This window comes from Trachurus japonicus, chromosome 14, assembly GCF_045865225.1.
Source record: "Trachurus japonicus isolate A0001 chromosome 14, Traja_1.0".
Taxonomy (NCBI): domain Eukaryota; kingdom Metazoa; phylum Chordata; class Actinopteri; order Carangiformes; family Carangidae; genus Trachurus; species Trachurus japonicus.
In genome coordinates, this window is record NC_140920.1 from 13,065,972 (window position 1) to 13,092,702 (window position 26,731).

General features: G+C 39.9%; 2 protein-coding genes across 3 annotated transcripts; both read right to left on the minus strand.

Moving 5' to 3' along the window:
• Positions 1 to 5,511: 5,511 nt before the first annotated feature.
• Positions 5,512 to 16,220, minus strand: nufip2 (nuclear FMR1 interacting protein 2). 2 transcript variants are annotated; one of them, XM_085797596.1, is made up of 5 exons: positions 16,103 to 16,220; positions 15,964 to 16,063; positions 12,228 to 13,913; positions 11,338 to 11,370; positions 5,512 to 10,183 (listed from the first exon to the last, which is right to left on the minus strand). In XM_085797596.1, exons 1-5 carry the CDS (start codon positions 16,151 to 16,153, stop codon positions 10,131 to 10,133), a joined length of 1,923 nt encoding a protein of 640 aa, XP_085653722.1. In that variant the 5' UTR covers positions 16,154 to 16,220; the 3' UTR covers positions 5,512 to 10,130. The 2 variants fall into 2 exon arrangements, with proteins under 2 accessions (XP_085653722.1, XP_085653721.1); XM_085797595.1 differs by having other exon boundaries at positions 15,964 to 16,220.
• Positions 16,221 to 19,302: 3,082 nt separating this feature from the next.
• LOC146974366 (glycine receptor subunit alpha-4-like) lies at positions 19,303 to 25,900 on the minus strand. The gene is made up of 9 exons (XM_085798942.1): positions 25,792 to 25,900; positions 24,939 to 25,006; positions 23,741 to 23,964; positions 22,512 to 22,594; positions 22,270 to 22,407; positions 21,945 to 22,159; positions 21,039 to 21,197; positions 20,340 to 20,435; positions 19,303 to 19,771 (listed from the first exon to the last, which is right to left on the minus strand). The coding sequence occupies exons 1-9, from the start codon at positions 25,898 to 25,900 to the stop codon at positions 19,502 to 19,504; spliced, it is 1,362 nt and encodes a 453-aa protein (XP_085655068.1). The 3' UTR covers positions 19,303 to 19,501.
• Positions 25,901 to 26,731: the final 831 nt, after the last annotated feature.

Below are 26,731 nucleotides of genomic sequence, written 5' to 3' on the forward strand. Positions count from 1 at the left end.
AAGGTGATTTGTGTGAAATCTCAGGTAATTTGTCTCAATATCTGCTCATGATAGATACACCGCAGATTTCCCAGGCAAGGTCACGCTCAAGGTCATTTCTACATCTCACCAGAAAGATTTGATAAGCAGCTCGGTAATGCAGTAATACATCAAATGCATGACGTGTATGCGTAAATGAAGTAATAAATGATACTAATAATCACAGAGCACATAAACTGCGTAATAGTAAATTACATTGTACTATCCACAAAAGCTATTGTTGTGGTAGACGTACAGCTAAACCTGTGCAAGGACACAATTAGATTTACTGTGGTTACATCTTAATAGCAGTATGAAAGGAAAGGTAATACGGTTTATAGTTTTTTAAGTAGGTTTTTTCCCCCATTTTATGGATTGTAAGAGCAGTCGGCAACTCCAAACCACAACAGCATGCTTTTTATTTTTTTGTGTTTGTGTGTGTGTTTGTTTGTGTGTGTGTGTGTGTGTGTGTGTGTGTTTAGAAAACACATACTCTTATCAATCTCTGCACAATAACAGAAAACAATTTGCTAATGTTTTGAAAATAGCTTTCCCATCCCCTGCTCCAGCATTGAGAGATGTATGCACAATTTCATAAACACAATCAGTGCACTGAATGGCGGCACTGATATTCTGGAAAAAAAAAATCTCATTATTGTTCCTGAGCTATGGAAAAAGCAGTCAATGGCCCATATCACACAAAATGCCCACCAACCCCCCCAACCACACACACACACACACACACTCTCCCCCTCCTTCCCTCCCTCCATAACAGCCCACCAGCACACACAAAGCTTAATTCCACCTAGCAGCAAACAATATGCATCAGTTTGCTGAGAGAATATTACTGATGACCAAAAGGAAGTCGCCGGCCACAGTCTTGAGGCAGCAGCGGCGCCCTGTCGTTCAGATCGTGCGGATGCACCGCTGGGCCCGCTGTCCTATCATCTGCCTGTTCTGTATGATGTTGCAGCTGGATTTTCTCATGTCTGATTTCAATAATTTAAATCTGGATCGGTGCGGTGCAGAGCGGAGGACAGACCTGTGTCTGTGCATATGGATTTCTAGTCTTTTATAACTCACTTATTGGTGAGTAAACAGGAAATGCACATGTCTTGTGGGATTACATGCAGAGGCCAGGGTAACTGATGAGCAGACATAGTGTGTATGATGCGGAGACAACTGAGCTTTAATATATTGGCAGCATCTGTGATGGATGATGGCAGCCAGTGTATTATCAAAGGATTTCAACACAGTCCTAATAAGGATGTGAATGTATCAACCTCCTGCTTTACATCTTACAATAGGAGTCTTCTCAAGCTCCTTCACAGGCAAACTGTGTCATGTTCAAAACTGTGTGAAGATCAGTAGGCCTATGTTGATGTTGTTGTTGGTGTTGGACATTAATCAAAATATTAAAAAATAAAAATAAAAAAAGATTTTAACATACGATGGCCTTGGATGAAAAGTTAAAATTCAAGTCCACCATCTGCACTCACCATACCGAGGTCAGTGTGCGCTGCGTTGAACACTATGTCTGAAAATGGAGAAATTCTGTTTCGGATAAGAGGCCTGTGATGACTGTAATTTACTACACACCACTCAGAAGTCACATTTGCACTATGGGCAATGTAGGCACCCTGTCTCGACAGGAAGAGAATAAAGGAAATAATTTGGCACAATATTGCTGCAATTCTGATGATTATTTTTTACCTTTTCTACTGTTACATGTGAGTACAACATCTTTGGGGGTATAATTTTTGTCATTATTACAGTTTGTCCTGAATGAGACATGAACAGGTGAACCAAATTAAATCAATCATCAGTTTTTAGGGTTTGTCCTTTAAGTGATTTGTATATCAGCACCAAATTCCCTGGAAATCCACCCATTTGTTGACCAGAAAACAGACATTACCACCAGTGAAGAATAGCATTAAGCAGTAGGCTAGGTTTTTATTATTATTATTTTTATTACATATGCAGTATAAGTCATTTAACCTCCAGGTAGCTATTCACCAAATGAGTGGCCTGGAGAGGTCATGGCAGTGTTTATACTCTAGGTGGTGTCCTAGTTGGCGTCAACCTTTGAAACCAGTACACATGTCAGCCTGAGGGACAAGTCTGTGTTGCACATGAAGCTCACCTCTGGGAAACTGTTACCCTTTGTTCAAAAATAAAATTCATTTATCTGTGTAGTTCTCCCACAGAGGATTTGGTCGCCCTAATGGTTGGTGGTGTGATCCAAGTCATTTAAATGATGTAACTCTCAAGCATACAAAATAAAGTCATGGGAATAACGTATGTTTCTAAAATATAAATGTATAAAGAGAGCGCTATTAATGCTGATATATGAGCCATGAACTTTACTTTATTCAGCCCCCCCGGTCCATCAGATCAGTTGCAAACTCTGGCAAGTGCTTCAGTCTGACATTTGATGATTTAAGGTTTATGGTGATCATCACAGATCACTAAATGTCAGGGCCTGTCTGGTCAGAGCTGATGTATTCATCCCAGAAAGCAGGAGATGCACTCAGATGATACACTGCTCTGGGTTTCTGTCAAGACCGAACATCATGTAAGGACTCATCAAAATGTGTGAGAGCTTTCAATAGAAAAACTGCTCCATAAAACTGTTCTTGACCCGCACAACTGAGAAATGTCATATATCACGTTTGTGCCACTGGAACTTATGAAACCAGACCAAAAGCAACAGAGGGAGAAGAGCAGGGACTGGAGAGCAGCCCAGCACGCGTACCAGGCCTGATACCAGATGCACTGTTACACAGAGAAACTGCCCTTCAAATATTTAATTCATATCGAAAGTAGACTGAGATTTTACCTCACTTGAACTATTACTTGCACCTTTTCATCATTTATGTTAAATAAATATAAACTATGCCCTGCATTGTTAAGCACCCTAACCCCCAACCCTAATCCTCGGGTAACTAACCCCAGGTTAATAACCTAGGGTTAGGTTTATAGTCAAGAACTGAAACACGCCTGTATTTTAATGACTGTTAAGCTTTTCTCCATTTTAATCCTGCAGCACGTTTCCCCTCCTTTGTTTTCTTTGCTTGTCACCATGTCTTGTCTTTGGCAGAAGGGTCAACGAGCGCTCATCCTTTTTGCGGCAGCGTCGAAGTGAGAAGGAGTTCGGCGTCTCGTTCAGAAACACCTCAGCAGAGATGAATTGTTGATACAAAGATCAAACCTTTTAGTGACCTTCCATCACAGTGGACAATCTCTCACCAGTGCACTAACCATCGAGCTCCATGTGGCCTCCATGAAGTACACAGTAATCAAGGTAAAATTGAGGGGGTGGCAGTAAACACTGGTTCAATTCCACGGAGTGGAAAAGTGTGTGTGTGTGTGTGTGTGTACGTGTGTCTGCATGTGTGGTAAATACGCCACCTGCAGTGTCAATGGCAGCCAGTGTCATCACAGAATCAATATAGGATTTATTCTGGTCACAGAAAATATTTCAAAAATATATGTGTAAATATAAATATATATGTGGGGTTATTTTAGATGACCAGTGATTATATTTGAATTGTTTAGTGAATATTAACACAAGACAATCCTTAATAAAATATACTAATAAGATAAATACTAAGCAAATCATTTTAAGATTCATTTGGATATAATTTACAAATAAGTATTTATTGCAGGCCAAAGCTAAAGGTGAAGATTAAATGATTTCTACTCTTTTCCAAAGCAACAGGAGAAATGACAGTGAACTATGGGGCTTGTAACGTTTCACCTGCAGCAGTGGAGCAGAGCTGTGCTGTGATTTAACAACCAACTCTCAGCTCATGTGAGCTGATGCTTCATCCACAAGGGGGCGTCTTTGGACAACAGTCTGCTCTCTGATGATGCAGCAGCTCTTCAAGGCCTTTGGTTAAAAACTGAGCTCATCATGACCACATGGTTTCTACTAATGCAGAGTGACTGTGAACTCATCACTCACTGAGCAGCAGCAGCAGCAGCATTCTCCTATCCTCAACGTACGCCATCAAAAACAAAGAGGAGACGAGAGGTCAGGCCAGTCTGGAAAAACTGAATCTCATTTTTTTTTCTTTTCTTTTTTTCTACTAATAGGCTAATAGTAAATAGAGGAAAATTTGATTTCATTTTACTGTCACTGAGATTTTACAGCAGATATTTTACTCTAGATTATCATGAATCAACAAAGCAACGGAATCCCTGCACCAGTCTGAGTAGGCCTACTCATATTTTCCCCAGAGAGACTGATCTTCCAGCCAAAGAAACATGAAGACATCAGAGAAATCAATATGTAACAAGCTCATTTTTTCATCCTTCATATTTCACAGTTTTATATTTATTATGGATCATTAGAAACGGGGTGAAATCCAGGAGCCTCGAAAGCCCCCCACATGTTCTGTGTTTCAGCTGGTTTGTGCTTATTTCATTTGAAGTAAGAGACATTGCAGCCCCCCTCAACACTTCAAAATAAAACTCAACTTTATAAAGTATTTGAAACAAATTGATTTGCATTGGGGAAAAAATGGTTGAGATATTTTTACATCACTGGTGGGCATTTTTTGTGTGCTTCAGTAAATAAGAGGTTCACTCTGAATTATAGACTAAACTAACTTAAACACAGTGGTGAAGGAAAAATCATGGTCCAAGTATATGATCTGAGTCTTTCCGGCTAAATAAAGCACCAAAAGTCCACACAGGCTCGGGTGTACAGCAATATAACAGTCTATTTAAGAGTGCTTTATAGGGAATATACTGGGTTATAATGCAACTATTGTGTAGTATGAATATTTTCAGTTTCAATTAATAAAGTGTCACATTCTCATTTAACACCAGGTAAAAATGAAAATGTTATTTTAAAGTTCTCTGATTTATTCCTACTAGAGAACAAGATGTTATGTCATAGTAAACAAACCAAGTTAGTTTTCGATGTAACACACACAATAAAAACACACACACACAAGTTCTTCATGAAAATTTGACATTTTAATGGAAACTAAAATTGTGAACACTGGAGTTTTCTTCTTTTTTTTATTGACTCTATTACATTGTTTGGAATTTGAGGGTTATTATCATGCTTAAAAAAAAGAACATTGTAATGTGACACTTCTGTTAAATTCAAAACAAAAAAAATTAAATAATCAGACTGCTCACTTAAAAAGTCAACCTGTAAGACATCTGAGAAAACAAATGCTATTGCCTCTTATTTTAGGGGGGGTAAAGAGGTGTAAAAGTGATTAAAGGAGGAGCAGACTTTAAAAAATAAAATAAAATAAAACTCACAACAGCCATTTGAGATGACAGAAACAAAACAAAAAGATGACTCGGCACATTATCTCCTCTCTCTAAAGACATGTTGCCCAAGTTTTCTCCCCGTGTGTAGAATTACGAACACTGTACCTCTCGGGTGTCATTGAACACAACAACAAATAAAAAGCCCCCTAAATTAAAACGTTTTCCACAAGAGGCAATGACAGTTTAAAGGAGGGACAGTTTGTTTTTTAGTTAGTTTTTTTTTTTTTTTTTTTTAAGTCGAGCACAAACACCAAGTCCAGCATTTCCCATTACAGACGACTGATTACTGGATGAAGAAGCAGCACTTTCGGTATTTGTTTTTATCTTTTTAGATTTCTCCTCTCTTACACCGTATAACACCACGCTCTAGGTGACATTCAGCTGCTACAGTAGTGACTTCTCTTCACTAAAGACTCTTCCGAACCCAGCGCGATGTCAGGAAGCTGGTTATGACATCATCAACAACGTCCCCCCACCCCCGCCCCACCCCCGCCCGTCTGTGCGTTTGCCATTCAGTAGCTGAATATCTGAGTAGTGTACCTTTGGCGAAAAGCAGATTCAGAGTTGTTGAACTGCACGTTAATACCTCACTCTCCCCCCTCACAACATGATCAACAACACCACGACAAATAAAAAATATATTAAGAGGAACTCTGGGATGCAGTGTAGTATTTCAATGCTCATCACTCCATCACAACTATCCGAAGAAATGCATTAAAGTAATTTGTATAAAATCTGCTGGAAAAGAGTAACTTCAAATATATTAACACTGGTGCTATTGGGGAAAAATAGGTCTACATCAGCCTTAATCAATAACTAAACATCTACAACTCATCAAAAATGAGACATCATGATTTTCTGTATCATTTATTCCTTTTAGACTCATCCTACTTGTGCATCTATGGATAAATTAGGTTATAACTCAAAAATAAAACGTTTTTTTTAAAACATATGTTAAAACATTAATTTGTTAAATCAATTCAAATTAATTATGTGCTACTTCAGACATGAACTTGACAATGGACTGGCATGAGTATAGGCCAGCGAGCGGCTGTCATCCGTCCCATTCAAACTGATTTTGGCTTTAGGTCACATAGTTCTGAACACAAGCCATGAAAATTTCAAAACCTACAAAAAAAAAAATTACACAAAACGCTCATCGCTTTCAGCCATGTCACTTAGAAGAAGAAATTAGGATTAGCTGTGAGACAAACTTAAACAGCATTGCAAATGTTACAAAAAGAAAAAAAAATGGCACGGATATATGCTGGAAGCAGATTTTAAACAATCAAAATTGCTGTAAAAGTTTTTTTTTTTTTCTTTTCTTTTTTTTTTCTTTTCCACACAGGCACCTGAACATGAAACAACAGGAGAGGGGAGGATTGGGGCTGGGGGCAGAGGGCAGGGGGCAGGGGGGTCAAAATATATGAGGAACTTGCATATAATAGGAAGAACTCACTATGCACACACCCACAAAAAAGAAAAAGAAAAAAAGAAAAAGAGGCCAAACTTGCCACTCAACATGGAAGCCTGCTTCAGCATCCTTGAGGTGATTGCACATCCTGAGGGGGTGAAGAGTATAAACTCCACATGACCAGGCTTTTCTTTGTCCACACACCAACAGTCAGTCACTCAGCCCCCTCCCCCTGTCGCTGATTAAAACATCTACTCAGCTTCAAAAACCTGTTTTTTGGTTTGCAGGCTACAATGCTAATAGTTCTATCTTTACAAATGCATATTCATATAGCCTTTTTGCTGTTTTAAGTGCTTGTAAAGGAGGAGCCTTGGGGTGGGAGGACGGGGGATTCTCTGATGTCCCTGTATCAGGACCATCCTCTTGAAAAACAACAAAATTATTTTAAAAATCAAAAAGGTATTCATCATAAGACTACAGTAACATCACATACGACTCATTTTGATCACCCTGTTTTACATTTAGAAGCCTACAGATGCATCACAGTCCACTGATAATGCTTTTAGCCTGAACAATTTGGCATCAACTGTATGGTAAACCTGATTATATTCACTTTGTATATGGATTATAGGTAATCAGAAGAAATTAAATTGCGTCTTTTGTGCAACTTTATGCCAGATTAAATGTCAATTTCCACCAAGCACAGGAAAAAACATAAAAGTCCAAATGCTAATGGGAACTATCTCCTCAAATACCCTTGCGTCCTCATCAACCAGATCTGACACATTTGTCCTTATTCAGAGGGCAACATCTGATAATACACTCATCCATCATGCGTTATACAGTGGAACCAAAAAAACAAAGCATTTAAATACCAGAGAGCTGAGGGTGATTAGATGTGGAAGTTAAATGTCAACTTGTAGAAAAAACACACGGCCGCAGTTACGACGACTCCCTCTCTCTCTGCACACAGGTACGAGCTGCAGCGAGCGCAGCCTAATCAGGACACAGTGGAAAGAAGTGTACTTGAAAGCTTATTCCCAGATTGTGGCTACCCCATAAAAACACCACTGATGTTCAGCAATAATAAAATCGAGAGGTGCTTCACTATGAACACATGAGGACGAAAATGAACCACCAAAGATTGCAAGATTACAGTCTAGTATACATTTAAAACAGCGCATGGAGCAATGTGTTTTTTGTATGTTTGTTTTTTTGCTTTTTTTTTTTTGGGGAAGGGGAAATAAACTTTTTTTTTTAGAGCCCATGATGATCAATGACAGCACCTTGCATGAGCGTTTTTTCCTCAAAAAAAGTAATTATTTGGTGTTTTGTCATAACATCATATGAGACTCTATATAATAAGAGGACTCCAATTCAACATTTCCAATTTTGAAGAACATTACATGACAGGGGCCATTTGGCAAAAACAATATTTAACATAGTCATGGCTTTATCAACACTACCTGAGTTACATTTAATAATTCTGTATTTATCAACTTTTTTTTTTCTGAAAAGTAACAGCCCAAAGCCATTCTTTCAAGGAGTATTTCTTGTCAGTACATATAGATCTCTCTAGTAATTAAAAGATAAAAGCAATTAGTTTACATAAAGTGCTATTAATCCACACATTAACCAAATCATATCTTCTAGAGCAAAGAAACCTGGACAGTTCCTTTGTTACGTTGAATAAACTAATCCTGATTTGGAGATGGTGATGAACGTGATGTCACAGCTGGCCAGTTAGCAGTTAGCAAATTTGGGCTCCGTGGACTTAATTAGATTTTTCAACATGAGCTCTTTTGTAAAAAAAAAAAAAGAAAGAAAGAAAAAAAATTCACTCGTGCAACAAACTGAAAATGCACCTTAAACATTTTGAACAAACAAACAAACAAACAAACTGCAGGCCACACCAGAATCTGGGTGATGATTTGTAGTGCCATATAACCCATTTCACACTTTGTATGGATCACATGGTGTTATTGCACACTGGTTTGCAAAAGGTTATCCACAGTAAAACATAATAGTACTCATCTTCACATTTCAACATAGTTTGACAGAGTGGCTAGTCAGGGGGGGGCGGGGGACCTAGATTAGTATTGCAATGGTTGTTGTGTTACTGTAATCTTTGTGTGGCGATGAACAGTGACCTCTGACTCATTCATTTCCACCAGTAAACATGCAAGAAATACAATGCCATAAGATTGAAAAGTAAGGACACAACGCTGAGGGAAAAAAAAGAAAAAGAAGAAAAGAATCTTAAGTCATAAAATGCAACACATGTTCCTTTGACAAGAGGAGTAGAACAAGACAGAAATGCAGGCAAAATAATCTGTATGGACGTCCTGAGTCTTGCTGCTGAACAAACAGCACAAAACACAGAAGACCTTACTGGAAGAAATGTCTCTTACTTTACAGTTTGTCACTCAGTTTATCCCTAAAGTCCGACTTCATATATCAGTAGGTATATGAATCTGAATTCAAGAACGGTGTGCACTGACCTGAAAACGATCTACATGAAATGTATGAAAAGCTCAAAGATGAAAAGGTTTTGTTTGCAACGGAGACCTGATTTTGAAATCTTTAGCAAAAACCTGCAATAGACAATGAAATGATGAAGGGGGCAACACTTTCCCTCAAATTGGGCACTTCTGTACCTGTGCTCTGGGGTCACACTGCAGTGCAGATAACACTCATGTTAGGTCAGACGAAACAGTATCAAAAGAAAAAGCAAGCATTTCATTTCTGGGCTGTGATTTCCCATAAAGGATTTTAAGACAAGGTTCTCCCTTCCTGGATGGGGCCTCACCTATGAGCTTCCACTTAACTTGCAGTTTAACAGGACTCCAAAGATCTTTATTCCACGACTTCAAGGCATTCTTTTGCAAAGTGTGTTCTCCTTTTCGCTCACGATGAATTCAAGCTTGCACACAGATGTGTATGTATAACGTCTAACGTATCTACAATGAACTCATTTGAATGCGTGAAGAACGACGATGACTGAGGCATCCCATAGTCAGACTGACGGCTGCCGCAGTTCAACAGGATAAAGGCTTAGGGAGGCGCAGTCCTTGACACCTTCCTTTGTTGAACTCCCGAACATCATCCTCAAAGAGCCATGAGACAAACAGCTTAAAGTGTCCATTCATCATGTTGGAGAGGCACCGATCAGCTCCTTTAACGTCCCTCCAGAGTGTGTGTGTGGGTGTGTGTGTTTGTGTGTTTGTCTGATGCCCCCAAAGAAGTCTGTTATTCCACTTGAGACTCCAAGGAAAATCTGTCATGCTAAACTATCAATGTTTTCACAGTTGTCACTTTATCTATCCAACAGGATTTATGATTTCCAAGGTAGATAACTGCAGCACCCAGAAGAGAAGAAGGTAAGTACTGTAGACCATCTACCTCACTGATCAGGTCCATCCTTGGTTTCATCATAAACCACTACTCTTTTTGGATCTAGAGGAGAAGAAAAGACAGGAAGCAAAAGGTTTGGTTAGTGACAATGAGTGAATTTATCCATTTCATCACATTTTTTCTAGTATTTAGGAAAACTTTTTTGCTTTCTCTTGTTATCCCAGAAACGTACTGTTCAACACAAAAACAAAACACTGGCTTCAGCAAACCAAATGTAAAATATCATCCAACTCGTGTTCGTGTTGATAGTTTTGAGGACCATTCACCAGCAGCGTGTCACACTCAGCAGCATGTCAGTGTCACAGACTGGGTCGCTTCAATTTTCTGCCTAATAATAAAAATAATGTGTCCTTTCCGGGATTTACTGAACCTTATACAGCTGTCTGTTGTCGAGAGCAGCTGTTTTAAAGGAGCGCTAGAGAACTTCAGGGGAGGAGCAGGGACAGAAAAAATAAAACTTGAAAAACAAAAGCTGTCAACATCCAGCTCAACTGTGACAAAATGGATCAATTTTAAGGAGACAGAGTCTGGGGCAAGCAAAAAAATTGAAGTACAATCTATGTTTCTTCTACAGTACACGCTCACATCAACCACATAGAAGCAGGGCCATATTCTTCACTATAGTCTTTGCTAATCTCAGATCAAGGCTGTTGTCATTTTCTGCCTGTACGTTACAGAGACATCAGTGATGCATGACACTCTGTGGAGTGACCTGGTATATCTGCCAGCGTTCCCCATTTATCACCTAAATTTGTCCACAGCTGTTTTTATGTTCTCTGAGGTGAGGCTCACTTTCCCACACTGCTCCAGAGGCATGTCAAAGTCATTAACACAATTTGTCCATGTACCTAATAGTGTATAACAAGATGTTCAGGTTGTCTTTAAACGGGTTACCAATGTTAATGAACTTAAGTCAATCATTTATACAGTAAACACAGATGCTAATTCAATTGTAACCACATAAAACAGTATGATTCTGCAATAGGCACGGGGTTACCAGGCTGTCGACCTGCATACAACCTTTATGACTAAGCATAACATAGCGGTTTTTAGTGACCTCCACCTTAATGCTAGAAAAAGTGTTCAATTTTAAATAATGATAGGCCACATCTGGATTAAGTTTTTGTTGACAAAAATTAGCTGTTGACATTTCTAAAAAGATGGATGAAAAGAAAAGTAAAAACAAGTTTTATTACCTTGTTTTTGTAAGTTGAAAATGTATTCCATTTCTGTGAAGAAAAACAAAAGGCACGTTATTTCAACATCTGCATTAATTGGTCACAAACAATCATTTCCCGATACTGATCCATCCCAAATGGGAAACACTGTATTTTCACGTAATTTCTGAATGTACTCTTTTCTGTAAATCAACTGAGCCATAGGGGGTTAAAGTTATAGTCCATAAGATTTCCATGTAAAAATAAACCTTTTTGATACTGCTACATTTTTCTGCAATATTTAATGTATTTACATTAATGGTGAAATCCTTTTTACTGTCCAACTGTCAAATCAGAGCTGTAAATACTAATAGCTTGTGCTAATGCATTCCTAATGTTTCACATTAAAAGCAGTCAGCTGCTGAAATACTGGGTGGCTGTTATTGTGGAGCACTCACAAAAAGTGTAATATATTTATCATCAAGGTTAACACTAATGCATGACTGTTCATGGGTCATGTTCAGGTTGGGGGTGGGAGCAATTGGCTGTTCCTGTGTTATGTTGATGAACTGTGACTGCTTGAGAAAAATTACTAAATACTGAATAATGACCAAAAAAACCACAACAATAAAAGGAGACTGTCACAATGAACTGTTTGAGTAACAGACTTCACACCCTCAAAGGTAACCAACTCCTGTCACAGTCCTGCTGGCATGTGACAAACCAACTTGTGCTTTGCTCAGCATGACTGACAGACTGCAGCTGTAATGATTGACTAACCTCGTCACTAAAAGGTTGTTCATCTGTTGCATTTCTGACTACATGTTCCTTCCCATTACCACCAACAAATGTGACAGTATGAATGAAACACAAGGATTACAACTTTTAATAGTAAGACAAATTAATTAGATAAACAAAGTTAAAGTTACCTTTAGTGTGATAAGTGACAGCAGCTTTAATGTCAAAGGACCCCCAGCTACACCTTCTGCCAATGTCTTTCGAGTCTTTAGATGAGCCAAACAGCAAAGTGGTTAGCTGGCCCTGTGCAGGCTTAGCACCGTTGTCTTTACTGGGGGCCGGCGAAGCAGAACCTGCAGCCTTGGCCTCAACTTTTGTCTTTTCCTGGCCACATGGCTGCAGCTTGTTCTCCTCCTCACTCATCACACAAGCAGGAGAACAAGCATTAGACACATTACAAGGGGCACAAGTCCTTTTCTCAGGGTCTTGAGCCAAAGTGCCAGGCTCTAAGAATGACGGGCTAACATCAAAGCAGGGCTGGGCAGCCTTGGCCGCAGCATCCTGACACTTGCTTTGAGGTGTGACCACAGTAGTTTTGTCCTCTGCAGGCACCTGCCCACTTCCTCCGTCCGGCCCCAAGTTGGGCTCATTGATGAAGGAAAGCCCCCACTGATTCTGGAAGATGTCTCCCAAGGCTTTCTGATTTGTCTGAGCAGCCGGTGGGTCAAGGTGACGAGCACTAGGGAGCACAGGTTGCATATTTAAAGGGTAAATTAAGAGAGTACACTTCCTAAGCTCATATGCTTCTCCATCTACAGGACTGGTTGTAGAGCTACAGTTACTTTCCAAAGGAGATGCTACATTCTCGCCACTTGGGATAGATGGGGCTGGTGGAATATTACTAGCAGCAGGAGCAAAGAAGGTACCCACTGATGGGCAGCCGTTTCCATTTCCAGAAACAGGACCATTAGTAAAGCTAGCTGAGGTGATAGTTTTCATAGCAGACATAGGGACCTGTGACAGTCTAACAGGAGGAGGCAGTGCCTCTCCTCCACCTTGAGCTACTTTGTTGAGGTTCTCTTTTACTTTACTTGCATAACTGATCTTGGGAACAATTTTAGCACTGCTATTGTCCACAGGAAATACTGGAGGGGGCTTGAATAAAGTCCAGGAGTCCTCTTTTGAAGGTGAGGAAAGCTTGGCTTTGTGCCTTTCCTCAGTCTTTTTACCAAAGGTGCCAACTGTTTTGCCATCAGAGCTTTTCCTCTGAGATTCACCCATTGTAGCCTCTGACGCAACAGCCCGTCTAGCTGCTGACTGAGCTTCTACTTTATGGGTGGCTCTAAAGCCATCGAGTCTGGAAGTCACCCCCTTTTCAGTTGCCTCAAGATTAAAAGCCCCAGGCTCCTGTGTAGTGTTACCCTGCTGCATGTCTTTCTCCTTGTCTCTCATCACATTATCAGCGTTCTTGGCATTGTTACATCTGGCTTTGCGTTTCTTCGGAGTAGTATATCCACCTTCAGAACCGCTTCCATCATTGTCCTTGCTAGAATAGCCATTTGTAATTAAGCCACAGTTTACAACGCCATTTTGAAGCAACACAGAGTCTTTCTTATCCATAGGTTGGCCCTCATGATGATTCAAATCCAGGGCCTTTTCCTTGTCATTCTTAAGGTCCATATTCTTCTTATGGTCCAATCCTTTGCTGCTCACTTTTGGAACAGTTGGGTACAGCTTTTGTGTTGACTTCTGCTTCACATTTGTGTTGCTTGTGTGTCGGTTACCATTGCTGTTGGGGGGATGCGACATACCAACAGTATCAGACAGATGTGTATTCTTCTCCCCCTCCTCGTCACTGATGCTTACTTTTTTATTGCCTGCAATGGGAAACAAAATTAGTGTATACTTACATGACAGAACATTTCAACCTTTCTTTTAAACTTAAAACTGCTTGAATTCACCAAAAAAAGCTATAATTTCCCCACTATAATTTTCCCACTTAACTAAAATGTATGGAAGGATTTTTATTAAATTACTTTGTACTGTACTGCACCCACCGTCTGATTAAATAGTTATAATGCAATAATGAGCCGTAAAGGACCTAGGAGTCACAAGACCTGAGGAATGTTTGATGCCTAGCACATGTGCAAGTCATATCAAAAAAGTAATCAAGTAAGTGTTAATTATTCACATGTTTTTCACTTTTTACAATAACTAGTCATTACGCAAACCAGAAACATGCAGTCTAAGATTGATATAATTTCAATCATTGGTCACAGTTAGGTTTTTTTCCCCTGAGGACTTTAAAGTTATCAGTGTGGTTCAGAAACAATCACATGTGAGAGAGAGACAAGGATATTTTCACTGTCAGACAAGAGAATAAAATACTCCATTGTCAGCTAATGCATAAAATGTTGCCATAAAATGTACCGATGTAACTCAAAGTTATGAAGGTATGAGTTAGGAAGAGCAAGTCATGGAGATGTGCTGTATTTTATTATAATAACTGCCAACTGTAAAGAGGGCGGTTAGTTGATTAGCTTTCTTGAGAATACCTGATATGACATCAAAGACCAGTTGTTGCCAGGTGTGAAAAAAGAGACCTCAGAGCCGCATTTATAAATACATTTTGACTGACAGTGAACCATAAATAGATCTGTGCATTGCACACAGTCATGGGAACTGCTGTGTCAACGTGGGATTTTCCCATTTAGTGTTGCTGCCCCTCATGTCTGTGGGCCACAGCTCACACACACACAAGCCTCTGCATGCAGCCTCGTTTTAATACACAGAGCAGAGGTAGTTTCTCGCTTGTTAGCAGCACAAATATGTTGTAACGCTTGCGAGCAAAAACGATATAACGTGTGTTGAGCAGCAGGAAAAAAAACCATGCCTGTGCAAAGTGGTCAAAATTAAGGCGCTGCGTGGCTTCACGTTTACTGGTCAACATGCAACAGGCCTGCTGTCAGAGATAGAGATAGCTAACGGTAAGCTAATGTCAACTACCCAGCGGCTCGGCCTGGCCCGGCTCGGCTCGCTCTGCATTATCACGCCCTACTAGTGCCAGTACTAAGTTATGACACGAGATAGCCGACACGAACCCAGCGAGGACGACATGCTACAACCATGACACGCCAGCAGCACACCAAAGCACCATGGTTTGACATTTAAAAAAACAAACCCTTACAAGCCAGTAGCAGATAATAGCATTAGCTAGAAGTGATATTCTAACATGGCCGACAGGAAATGGCAGCTCGGAACATTCCAGTGGAGCCGGCTCGATTTCCTAAACTGGACACAGGCAGGCAGGCAATGCTGTAATAATGACCAAGAGAAAGCTTTGACTGCTGCTGCTGCTGCTGCTGGAGACCAATGTGCACCATGTGCATTAAAAACAGGTAATACGTTTTACAACAACACACACACACACACACGGAGCCCCAGCGGGATTTTTTTTTTCAAACGATGTAGTTACGTTTGCAAAAAAAAAAAGAAAGAAAAAAGGGTGGTGGTGAAACCGGCAGACAAGGTCAATCCCCGATATGTCAAACCACCTCCACTAGCAGCAGCAGCAGCAGCAGCAGCAGGAGCAGCAGCGACAACTGTCACGCAACGTCAGCTAGCCGACGAGCTAACCGAGCTAACTTGACGGTTGGTTTCTCTTCGTCCGACAGTGACCACTAAGCTTTATCATGATTATAAACCAGTTGTAACGTTTCTTCTAAATCTATCACGGCCAACAAGACAACGCATAGTAATGAATTAACAGGCTATGCCCCCCACTCCCCTATAGAAATCACCATTGTGCTCATATTAGTTAGCAAAAAAAGAAAAGAAAAAAGAAGCTAGCTGGTGTGCTGCTCGTTGACATTAGCTGAGTAAGGCTAGCAGAGCGGTTAGCTAACTTTTTCCCCCGGATGGCCCAACCTGTTTTCTTCGTCTGCGTTTCCTGATGCTGGCGCTGGAAGTGGCTCTGATCATTTTTTTTTAGACAAGTTGTATGTTGGATAGAGTTTCTGTCCTCTCCGTGGTGGTGGTGGTGGTGTTGCTGTTGTTGTTGGTGGTGGTGGTGGTGATATTGTCTGTCTTGTGCCCGATCTTTGGGCTGTTCCTCCATTGAAGTGTAGAGTGTCGGTCGGACTTGCTCAGCCACTGTGTTAGCTCAGTGGGTAAGTAGAGAGCAGCAGCCCAATCACTACCAGTGTAAAACGGAAGCTATTTGAAGCCTCTGTAAACGTCAGCAGTAAACGTCTAAAAATGGCACTGTTTTGGGTGGTCACCGCCACTAAATCCAGGTCCAGTCTTTTACACCCGAGACATGCAGGGAATGGATGTTGTTGTGCAGGCAGGACTTTAAAAAAAACAAAAAAACAAAAAACACTTAGGAGCAGATGAGTGTTTGTTTTGCTTTTTTTTTTAAACGGGCATTATAGCCGGAATAACGGGACACGCTGTATGAATAAGAAATCTTATATCCAGGGGTTGGGCAGGCAGTAACGGGGTGGGGTTCATGTGCGAAGTAAAAATCATATGACCGGAGGCTCTGCCACGTCTCCAGCCGGTGGACACTTTGTTTGAGTGGTCCAGGGGGGAGACCAGCCCCACACTCCCAAAACGGAAAACCAACTTAATGCAAAATGTCATACATTCCCAAGTATATTGCAATATCTCGAACAAAAAAAGATTTTTTTCGTTGGTGCTAAGGTTGGTAAAAAAAAAAGTCAGCAGTTAGGATGTGCAATTAAAAAGTAGTATGCATAACACAATATGCATGATGATTTTGCATACTTATATAGTTATATTCCTGTATTGTACAATAGATAATATTTGCTGTGCACATTTCTTAATCAATATCAAGAAGTTCCTCCGGTTCCTGATCCATCTCCTCCTGCATCCAAACAACATGGAGAGTGTCACTTGGAAAGTATTCCACCATCACAAAACATAAATAGACAGTGAATGTATCTAATGTGTCAAGATTTTAGCACTTATCCTCAGTGACGAGCAGGCAGAGTCATTTTCTGTCCTTTGATACATCACCCCGTTATATAACATTTTGATCCCTGCCTAATTGCTTGTGTTTGTCAGGTCAAACAAATGGTAAACAGGTTGCTTGCTATTAGATGCTGGGTTGGATTTGAGCATCAACTCACTTTGGGTGACAAACAGTGTTGGGTGACATTTGCTGAGCACATAGCAAATCAAAGCCTCACTCAGAATGAATGAATAAGCAAGAGCAGTTATTATATTGCATATTTGACATTTAAATCTTGTGCAAGTAATCAATAATAATTTTTAGGGAAAGTATTACACACCATAAATATGAATACCAAATTAAAATGTTATTTAATCATTGTATGTGTATTAACCACAAAAACTGGCATATCAGACTGGATGCAAAGGAAACTCTCATACAGTCCTGTATAAAATCTGGACTGTGTGGGGAGGTATGATAAACTGCAACGTTGCCCACATGGGACATAAAAGAACCAACTGCTCCCTCTTGTGGCGAGAGATACAGACTTTTACTGTAGAGCAGATCAGTTGTGGCTCTGTTGTGTAGATTTAAGAAAACTGTATTAAATTCTTGGATTGATTCTTGTTTGTCATCTCCAGTTGTGTGATTATGGAAGACAGGCTTAATGTAGCTACAAGAGCAACTGTTTAAGATAAAGATAAAAAAAATATATATATTTCTTAAGATACCGTACATTTATTACATGGGACTATTTCCTTACTCATTTATAATAATTCACCAAATTTTAACAATTCTAAGGAGAAATCAAGCACACAACATAAAAATCCCTTTACTGCAATATGGAGGGCTCATCTCAGACTTGCATGTATGCAGCCTTGTTCTACCTATGTATATATGCATGTGACAGCTACCATTTAAATGAAATATTCATATGACAGGCTCATTTTATGACAAGATTTATTTTTAAAATGATAAGATCCCTTGAGATGGACCTGGCCTTCAGCCATGTGCATACAGATGTTGCTAATCCAGCAATATGTTAAAATCCTATGTAATGTACTGTACTGAGCTTCAGTCAGGAGACCAACTCAAGAGACACGACTCAAGAGTTGTTGTAGCAACATTTTATACATTAACCATCAGAAAATAGAGTAAGGGTTGAGAATAACCTTGACTGAGAAAAGTATTAGAAGGAAATGTAGTGAACGCTATAGTTCAGTGCTGATTGGATGCTTCTGGCCTCAGAGTACAGTAGTAAGCACATCAGAGGAATCCTTTGGTTTCAATTTAATCACATATCATATACTGTATAAGGGATAAAATTGAACAGATACACTAGATTGCAGTCAGTATTTCAAATAAAAACATTTCTTTACACCATATTGACCAAAAGACCAAGGAGATTCAGAGATTGTCTGTTTCTTATAATAAAATACACATAGAAAACATATAGTTGCCCAACACATAGTTAGGCTTTGTAAAACATCAATTAAATGCTCACAATGCTGTGCTGTGAAGAATTTGTGAAACAAAGTGTTTTGATAACTATTCTTATGCACGTCAATTAACTATTCCCTACACAAAACCAACCAATCTCAGATAACCTGAATTCAAACCCCTCATTGCTGAAATGATAGGCTACATTTGATTTGAAGATTTCTACTGATTGTAATGTGAAGAGAAATAAATTATAATACAGCACCACAACTCTTCAGATCATCTGATAATGGCTCGATTTAATTAATTTACTTAACTTGTTATTAGACCTTGGCTGTGTGAATTGGCCATGCCAATATGTCAGCATACAGTGATATCTAAACATCTCTGGACAGTGTATGTACTTCTTCAGGCATTAAGTGCTTTGATTTAAATTTGAAACACATTAAAACAACAGATTTGCCTGTAGGTTGTTACAGATATACTTCCTGTTGTGTAGTTAAACATGTACTTAGATAAAAATGATCATGCCATGAAAAATAGTATTCAGTCCTATAAGCCTGTAGCTTACAATGAAACAAAAATATTTATATTTTTGTGAGAAACACGATGAAATTAATTCAAATGTAGTCCCTGCTTATTATAAATGCAATTGATGTTTATGATAATGAAACCTATGGCTCAGGACAGTGAGCATAGTGCACAATAAAAACAAAAACAAAGCAGTCTTAACACATGTGTTCACACCACACAGAAATGTCTCCAAAAAGTGTGAGGTGATATCGTTAAGATGCCAACTCTACACTGACATGTAATAATATATACTGTATAAATCATCAGTGCCGAAAAAAGTGCATTTCTTTGGAAGAATTAAACATTTAAAGAAACTGAAGAAATCTTCCATGTCACTGAGTTTCCCAATGACACTGGACATGCAGTCACAACGCATCTCTCAGGGCTTAGCTGAGGCCTCTCAGCCTGTAAATGTTTTAGTGAAAAGAGCAGAATTAAAGGTATCCAGTGTCTTTATGGTCCTTAGTTATTGTGTTGTCACAATGCGGCTAGAAGATCTTCATGTCGTAGAACTTTATAGGTGAGCCAGTACAGAACATTAAACATGAGGAAACTCATGGGGAAAACGGCTCTGGAGATGGTGTCAATCCTTTTAGCCCGATCCACAAAGCGCCTCCGTATATCATAGAAACCTAAACCTGGAGGTAAATCAGCGAAGACCGGTGTTGCATCCATTTCCGGTGCAGTTCCTGCTGACAGAAGTCCGAAACTCTGGAAGAGTAAACCTTGCTGTGCCAGCTCTTCCTCCTGGAAGAAAAACACACAACACAACACAATATAACTATCAGCTCTCATTGAGAATCATGAACCTTAACAGATGTCTGGTTTCTCTCAACTTGTGTTAAAGGGGACCTATTAAATATAACTTTTTGAAGGCTCTTTAACATATAGCCTATTTGGGTGTTTGTCTTGCCTTCCCGCCCCCAAAATGTGAGAATTGACAAAAAAATTGGCAGGCTCACTAGGTTGAAATCAATGTGGTTTTATGAGCTGTTCCCTAGGTTGTCTGACAATGATGTCATTAGTTTTTTTGAATTTGCATAATAACACTCCTACCTGTACCGGTAGAAGGGGCGTGGTGGGGCGGGGCGAGCAGCGGTTCATTTGCATTTAAAGGGACAGGCACTGAAACCAGCTGCTCAGAACGGCTATATTTTGAGTGGACGAAAAGAGCTGTGATGTTTGATCTTTGGGGTATTTTGACCAAAGTATGTCATAGACATGTCTTTAAGACATCTGGGAACTATTTTAATTTGTGGAAAAGCGGCATAATATGTCTCCTTTAAAGTTAAACCAGGTGACTGTAGCTACATACCCTGGCACAGGCACTGCACTGCTGGGCCACACTCCCATGAGCTGCACTGTTGCCTGATGTGTTGTTTCCCTTCACCTTACTGTCACCACTTCCCTGCTGATGGGGACAACAAGCATTAAATGAAACAATGAATTTAATCATCAAGGCATCCGGCATGCAACTCAACCATGATACAACACTGTGCTGCATATATGTTTCAAATCTTGAACATTAACAAGTAAACATCGTCTGTTACTTACAAAGTGAATACAAGTCTGACATTAATGTGAAATGAGGCAGCTTGAAGGTGTCGTCAGGGCGCATTTCAGTGGCATTGCATGATCCAGACAAGCGAATAAATACAAAGGATTCAAACAGATGGTTTGTGTGATGTGGTATAAATTTTAAAAGAGATAAATCAGTCCTGCAGCTGCTGTCATGCTGCTACACTTGAGAAATATTTTACTTTTAAAGGTGCTTCAGCCCGTTGTCTCTCTTATTTTTTCTTCATATGTAATGCAAAGTGAGGGAGCAAGACATTGAGAATATTCAGCCAACAGTAGGGTAAGGTAATGGTTTAAATTAATTACAGGTCAATGCTGTCTGCATCTCCCGGCCGGGGCGCAACATGCAGCTGAGTTGTGCAGTTCGTGCATAGCTGGGCACAGAGAATAGCAGGTGACAGCCGCCTGAGGGGCTGAGTGGGTGGGTTGCACTCACAGTTCTCTGCCGCTGTTGCTCTTTGAGCTTTCTCCTCAGTCTGAAGAACTCCTTGTGCTGGCGTGAAACAAAATTAACGGCTGCATACTCCAGTAGTGCAGCAAACACGAAAAGAAGACAAACTGCCATCCAGATGTCTATTGCTTTCACATAAGAAACCTGTAAAACCATGAAAATGAAATGACGGAATCGCTCCGTGTTACATTAGTGTTCGTGTCGTGTGAGGCAGCAACATTAAAGAAAGATGATGAAATTAATTAATTACACTGTATCTTCATTATTATTAAACAGTGTAGTGTAACTGTTATGTACAGTAAATAAATGTGTTATAGGTACATTATAACTTTCAATTATACAGTGGGTAAAGGTCAGTCAAGTAATAGTACAAAAGTATTTTAATAGGTCAAGTTGGAGTGTATTGTAACTGTTCTACTGTGTAGTTTAAACTATTACGGTGTTCATAATTTATTTATCTGGTAAAATTGTACCTTTTACCTCAAGTAAAATTGTATCTGAGAAGTAATTAATATCAATATTTGCCTCTGAGCAGTGTGAAAGTGAGTATAAAGTAGCTTGAATTTAAGATACTCAAGTCAATATCACAAGACTATACTGAAGAGCAGGACTTAGATCCAGATTTAGGTCTTGTACATGTTATTAGACTCCTGAGCCTCCGCTTTGAGGTTAATTTCTGCAGCTTTACTTTAGCTTTCTTAAGATTATTACCATATCTTGTTCACAACATTAATAAACAGATGAAAATGACATAAGGATGTTTTGCAGTAATTACATTAAAATTTGAACAATTAAAAGCACACAGTCAATCTAGTGGTAATCTTTTTCCTGAAGGTCCATGAGAAACAATAATTATCTTGTATTTTCCACTCACAAACCAAAATATCTGACCTTTGGCAGGGAGGCCCTGGAGCCGGAGCTCTGCGTCGTCATGGTGAGCACTGTGGTGATGCCCAGTCCCACTCTGGCCGGAGCGGCGTCCATGTTGATCCAGAAGGACACCCAGGACAGGATGACGGTGAGCAGGCTCGGTATGTACATCTGGATCAGATAGTAGCCCATCTGACGCTCCAAGTAGAATTTGACCTCGATGCAGGTGAATTTACCTAACGACAGGAGGAAATACAGGTGCAAACTGACAGTCTTATTAGAAGTTGATGGACAGCACCTATCGGGCAGATTGGGCTGCATGTGGTCATATCTACGTCATATGTACCTGTGTTGTAGTGTTTGGTGCAGTAGCCGAGGCCTTGTTCATCTTTCAGCACAAACTGAGGCAGCGTCAGATCATCGGCTACCTGCACCGCCCCCACGTCCAGCCATTCAAAAATAAGATCATTCATGGTGTAGCCGACTAGAACAGAGACAGAGACAGAGAGGAGATATATGATATGTAATTAGTTAGTTTATGGCAGGATCTGTGTGCAACATCATCTCTGCCATGCAAATCGAACTTACAGCTTTCAAGCTGCATGATACACGTCTGGCTGTCCATGGGGAAGTTTTTCAGATCCATGGGGCAGGAAAGCGTGAGCGTCAGCCTGGAAAACAGAGGCAGCAGCTCCTTAATGGTAGCAGAAAGGTGTGCACAATGAAAAGGTGATACCCTCACACTCTAATCCATGCCTGGACAAAAAAAAAAAGAGCTGATACCCAGCTTACCAACGCGTCTTAAATCCCACAGCACCAGCTATTTCCTGCTCAGAAGTCACTCAAACCCTTTTTGCACACTCACCCTACATTAAGGGACACCTCAAGCAGCTCTAACCTTTCTGACAAATGTCCTCCTCTTCATCTTTCTATTCGGCTGGACCCCACACAAACCACAAAGGACCGGCAGGTGCTGACAGACAACTGTCATCCCCTTTTGAAAAGGCCTGACGTAAAATGGGCTGAGAGCACCACACCACCATCAGTGGAAAAAAGAAAAAGTAGAATGACCGCCCCTCCACCTCTCCATCACTAACACCACCCACCTCCTCACAGTACACAGTATATAGAGATAAAGATATATATTTTAAAAAAGAACATCTCTTAACAAGGGATGTTGGCCAGGACCTTACTGATAATACATTTCTGAATTATCTGTTTCTGTAGCTGACACAGCTTTGTGTTGAGTCATAATGTCCTTCACTCCCTATTTTAGCACTGGGCTCCCTTTATTACAGTAAGGACAGAGTGAAGATGAGTAATATTGCAGTGAGGGGGAAAGTGACTGGTGCTGGTGCTCCAGTCTCATCCAGAGAGATGGTGGTCAGCTGTACAACAGATTCTAACTGAATGTTGATTGGCTGACGTTGGTTCTTGGTTCTTGGTTGGTGTTGGTAACAGAATCACTTATAGAGCTTTAAACATGGCCACCGTCTTCTTTTTGTACAGTGTTTTCTAATTATAACTCTGTACCATCATGCTACAGTTCACCACTGCTTTACTGCCACGTTGCTGACCTAATCCCGCTTTAGCCTGCAGTTACAGTGTGGGCTGGACAGTACAATTACAATTGAGCTGAACTGAAGTGAAGCAAACATGTCATTGCACCACATAGAGGTTTAGACTGCAACTCGCAGAGGCAGAAGTTAATATTCATTTAGCATCTTAACAAACCGTGGGCTTGGATTGTTAATGTCTGCCAGAGACACATCCTGTTGCATCAATCGGCCTGATTGACCATCTAAAGTCAGGATCACCTGATGCTGTAGAGGACGTTCCCGTTCTGAAATATCCTAAGCAGTTTGTTGTCCGTCGTAACCTCGTGGAAGTTTGCTCCCTTTTCATTTGCGAAGAACAGGTCGGGTTTCCAAATGGAGTCCAACATTGAAGGGTCCAGGTCCAGAGAGTCGTCTGGATACTCCTTATAGGCCAGCCGAGGGTCATTCCACTGTTGTCTCAGAAAAACATTGAGGCGGTAGTCCTACAGTAGTGAGTTAAGTCATAATTAATATAGGTATAAATGATTAAAACAACATACAGTATACATATACAGCAGGAAATGGTAATTCATGCCATTGTAGAAGCAGTCTAATTCAGTAACATTTGGCTATTTTGCATATGCCATCTAAAAAACAAATAAACCTGCAGCATCTCTCAGCAGGTGAGGTGCGCTGTGCCAATGCCAAATAACTGTAGGGGGGAAAGACGCAGCATAATGCTGACTAACAGACTGGGATACTCATAACTAAATGACAGCAAACCTCACTTACAATTTCATCAATTAAATTTTGATGGCTCTCCCTAGAGGAGTCTCCAACTCCTAACTTGAATAAATAAAAAAATGTAAGCCAATCCCCAAACACTCTCAATAGTCCTCATAAATAAATAATAGCCCCTGATTTGAAAGACGCAGAGATACAAGAAAATCAAATCATAGCAAATGTTATGTAAGGAATTAACAAGATGATGTTTACAGTCACTAATTAGTCATAATCTAATGCTAGTAGTACAGTACTATCTTTAGGGAGCGTGAAACTAGGCCTATCCAAAGAAAGAGAGCAAAGAGCTAGAAATTCTTCAAATGAATGAACATCAAAGAGTTTGATGTGTCTGATAAATGAGCATTATCCAGCTCTGTAGTCCAAACTACAGTGACTGAAATCCTAGTATTGGCAGTGTTTCAATATTCTGCATTGTGATGACTGATGTTGTAACATAGCCTTAAAATTTTGGCCTCAGATTTGGACATTTTAATTCAAAAATACGAATCGCAGTAGTTAAAATTAGACTTTTTTGTTTTGTTTTGTTTTTTTTGTTAACCAGTTTCAAGTGTAAAGTAATAGGCTTGTCTTAAAATACATCCAGTTCTTATTCAAGTACAATACTTGAGTGAAAAAACAATGCATGAATTTCAGACCAAATAAAGTGGGACCATTGTATAGATCCATTTCTCACCATAGTTGTTTCAGTGATGGAGCCAAAGCTGTTGATGAAGATGTTGCAGGTGACGTTGACAGGGGGACCTGACAGAGGCAGATTGTCATCACACACACCACAGTTACACTAGTTTCTAAGACAACACCAGAGAGGTTTTCTGAAGAGACCACATGAAGTATTAAGACTGGTAAAGCGCACAGTGTTCCCGCAAAATAACATCAGCTTGTTCCTTTTATAATGTGCCACGCTCTGTCCTGATAAATAGACTTATCCAACATAACCAGCATGAAATTGTGTTGTCATTTCCACTATGCTCCCATTAGTTTGGTCCATCTGTCGACCACTGAAACTTTAAATATTTCAGCGACTCATTTCCTAAGAGGCAATAATTTATTGATTGTCCTTTAGTTACATTAGTGTATTTATAGATAATCGGTCGGGATTTACCCAGCATGCACTGACGAGGATGTGGAGCAAGTATGAAATATATATGAAATGCGACCCCAGAGGCTGAGGAGGAAGTATGTCAGAGAGAATCTGCTGGCCTCACTCATGAGTGATCAAGACCGCCTGAAAGAAGCCTGTGGTGTAATGTAAAGCGGCAACTGCACGTTTATGACAAGGGAGAGATCAGAAGGAGGAGAAATGTGTGTAAAAATATCACAACCCAAGGCTGTGGGTCAGCGCAGAGTGACAACACATGACCAAAAGAGAAAAAAAAAAGGAGTCGTAGCCTGCAGTATCTCTCACTTCTGACCCATCTGTGAGTGATTTGTGCTGCCTCACTGCCCAGATTGTTCTGCAAATTGAGCAGCGTACTTTCTCACACCTGTACTGACAGAGGAGGTCCCTGCCCGCCACACTGCATTACCTTTGAAGTTCGGCCTGATACGGGCATCATAACCAGATGTACGTCCCATCAGTTTATCCAGAAAGTCAGATGGAGAGGGGGGCTTGGCCGCTCTGCTGGGCAACTTCATCTCCTTACAGAGCACAGACCTGCCGAGTGACAGGACAACTAACTCTGGACCTACTGATATTTCCCTCTTTCTTTTCCTTGACTTTGGCTATTAATACATAATACCCTTAAAATTAATTTACAGATGTTCAATATCAAACACTTCAGCTGGAAGAATCACAGATTTTGATGTTATATTATATTAATTTATTGCAATTAATCAAGTGTCGTTCCTTGAACAGTGCTCAGATCGGATCAAACTATTTCAAATATCTTTAAAAGACCTAGTTTAGTCAAATTCAGCAGTGAAATTTCTTATTTTTAATGTAATTTGTAATGTACTGTAATACTGCATCTTACATTAATGAACATTTTCAATTAATAGACCCGTTGTCTCTTAATTATTGATTGTAAAATATTTCATGCACGATTCTTCTCACTTGATGATAACTGCAGTGTTAATATGCCTCTGGGTCAAAGAAGCACACGGCTCCTCTCCTGCCTTATTATCCGTACTTCTTTACTGTCTGCCGTCACTGTCACATCATATTAAACACAGTAAAAACACTGCAAAAATAATATACAGTTTATAAAAAATATAAAAATATTAACCAATCAACCAGCAGAATTAAAATACAATTAACATTATAGGTCAAGTAGGCATACTTAAACCTTAAATAGTGTCTTACCTGCCTTGTAGAAAAATGAAAGATGAAGCCCATGCCATACACAAGATGTGCAATAACATCCTTAGCTGCCAATAACAAAACAAATGGTTTGAGTGAAGTAGGGAAAAATAGGAAAAGAAAAAACTCGAATGCAGGGAACTTGTTGTTTGCTCTTCAGTCAGACT

Bases quoted from the DNA above. Each gene is read 5' to 3' on its own strand.
- nufip2 (XM_085797595.1), bottom strand. From the start codon at position 16,153: ATGGAGGAACAGCCCAAAGATCGGGCACAAGACAGACAATATCACCAC. The intron at 13,914-15,963 runs GTTGGGCCATCC...TTCCCATTGCAG, and splicing joins AACGCAGACGAAGAAAACAG to GCAATAAAAAAGTAAGCATC. The intron at 10,184-11,337 runs GTAATAAAACTT...CTTCTCCTCTAG, and splicing joins TTTCAACTTACAAAAACAAG to ATCCAAAAAGAGTAGTGGTT.
- LOC146974366 (XM_085798942.1), bottom strand. From the start codon at position 25,900: ATGAAGTTGCCCAGCAGAGCGGCCAAGCCCCCCTCTCCATCTGACTTT. The intron at 20,436-21,038 runs GTGAGTGCAACC...TGTCCCCATCAG, and splicing joins AGCAACAGCGGCAGAGAACT to CAGGGAAGTGGTGACAGTAA. The intron at 19,772-20,339 runs GTATGTAGCTAC...TTTTTCTTCCAG, and splicing joins AGTGCAGTGCCTGTGCCAGG to GAGGAAGAGCTGGCACAGCA.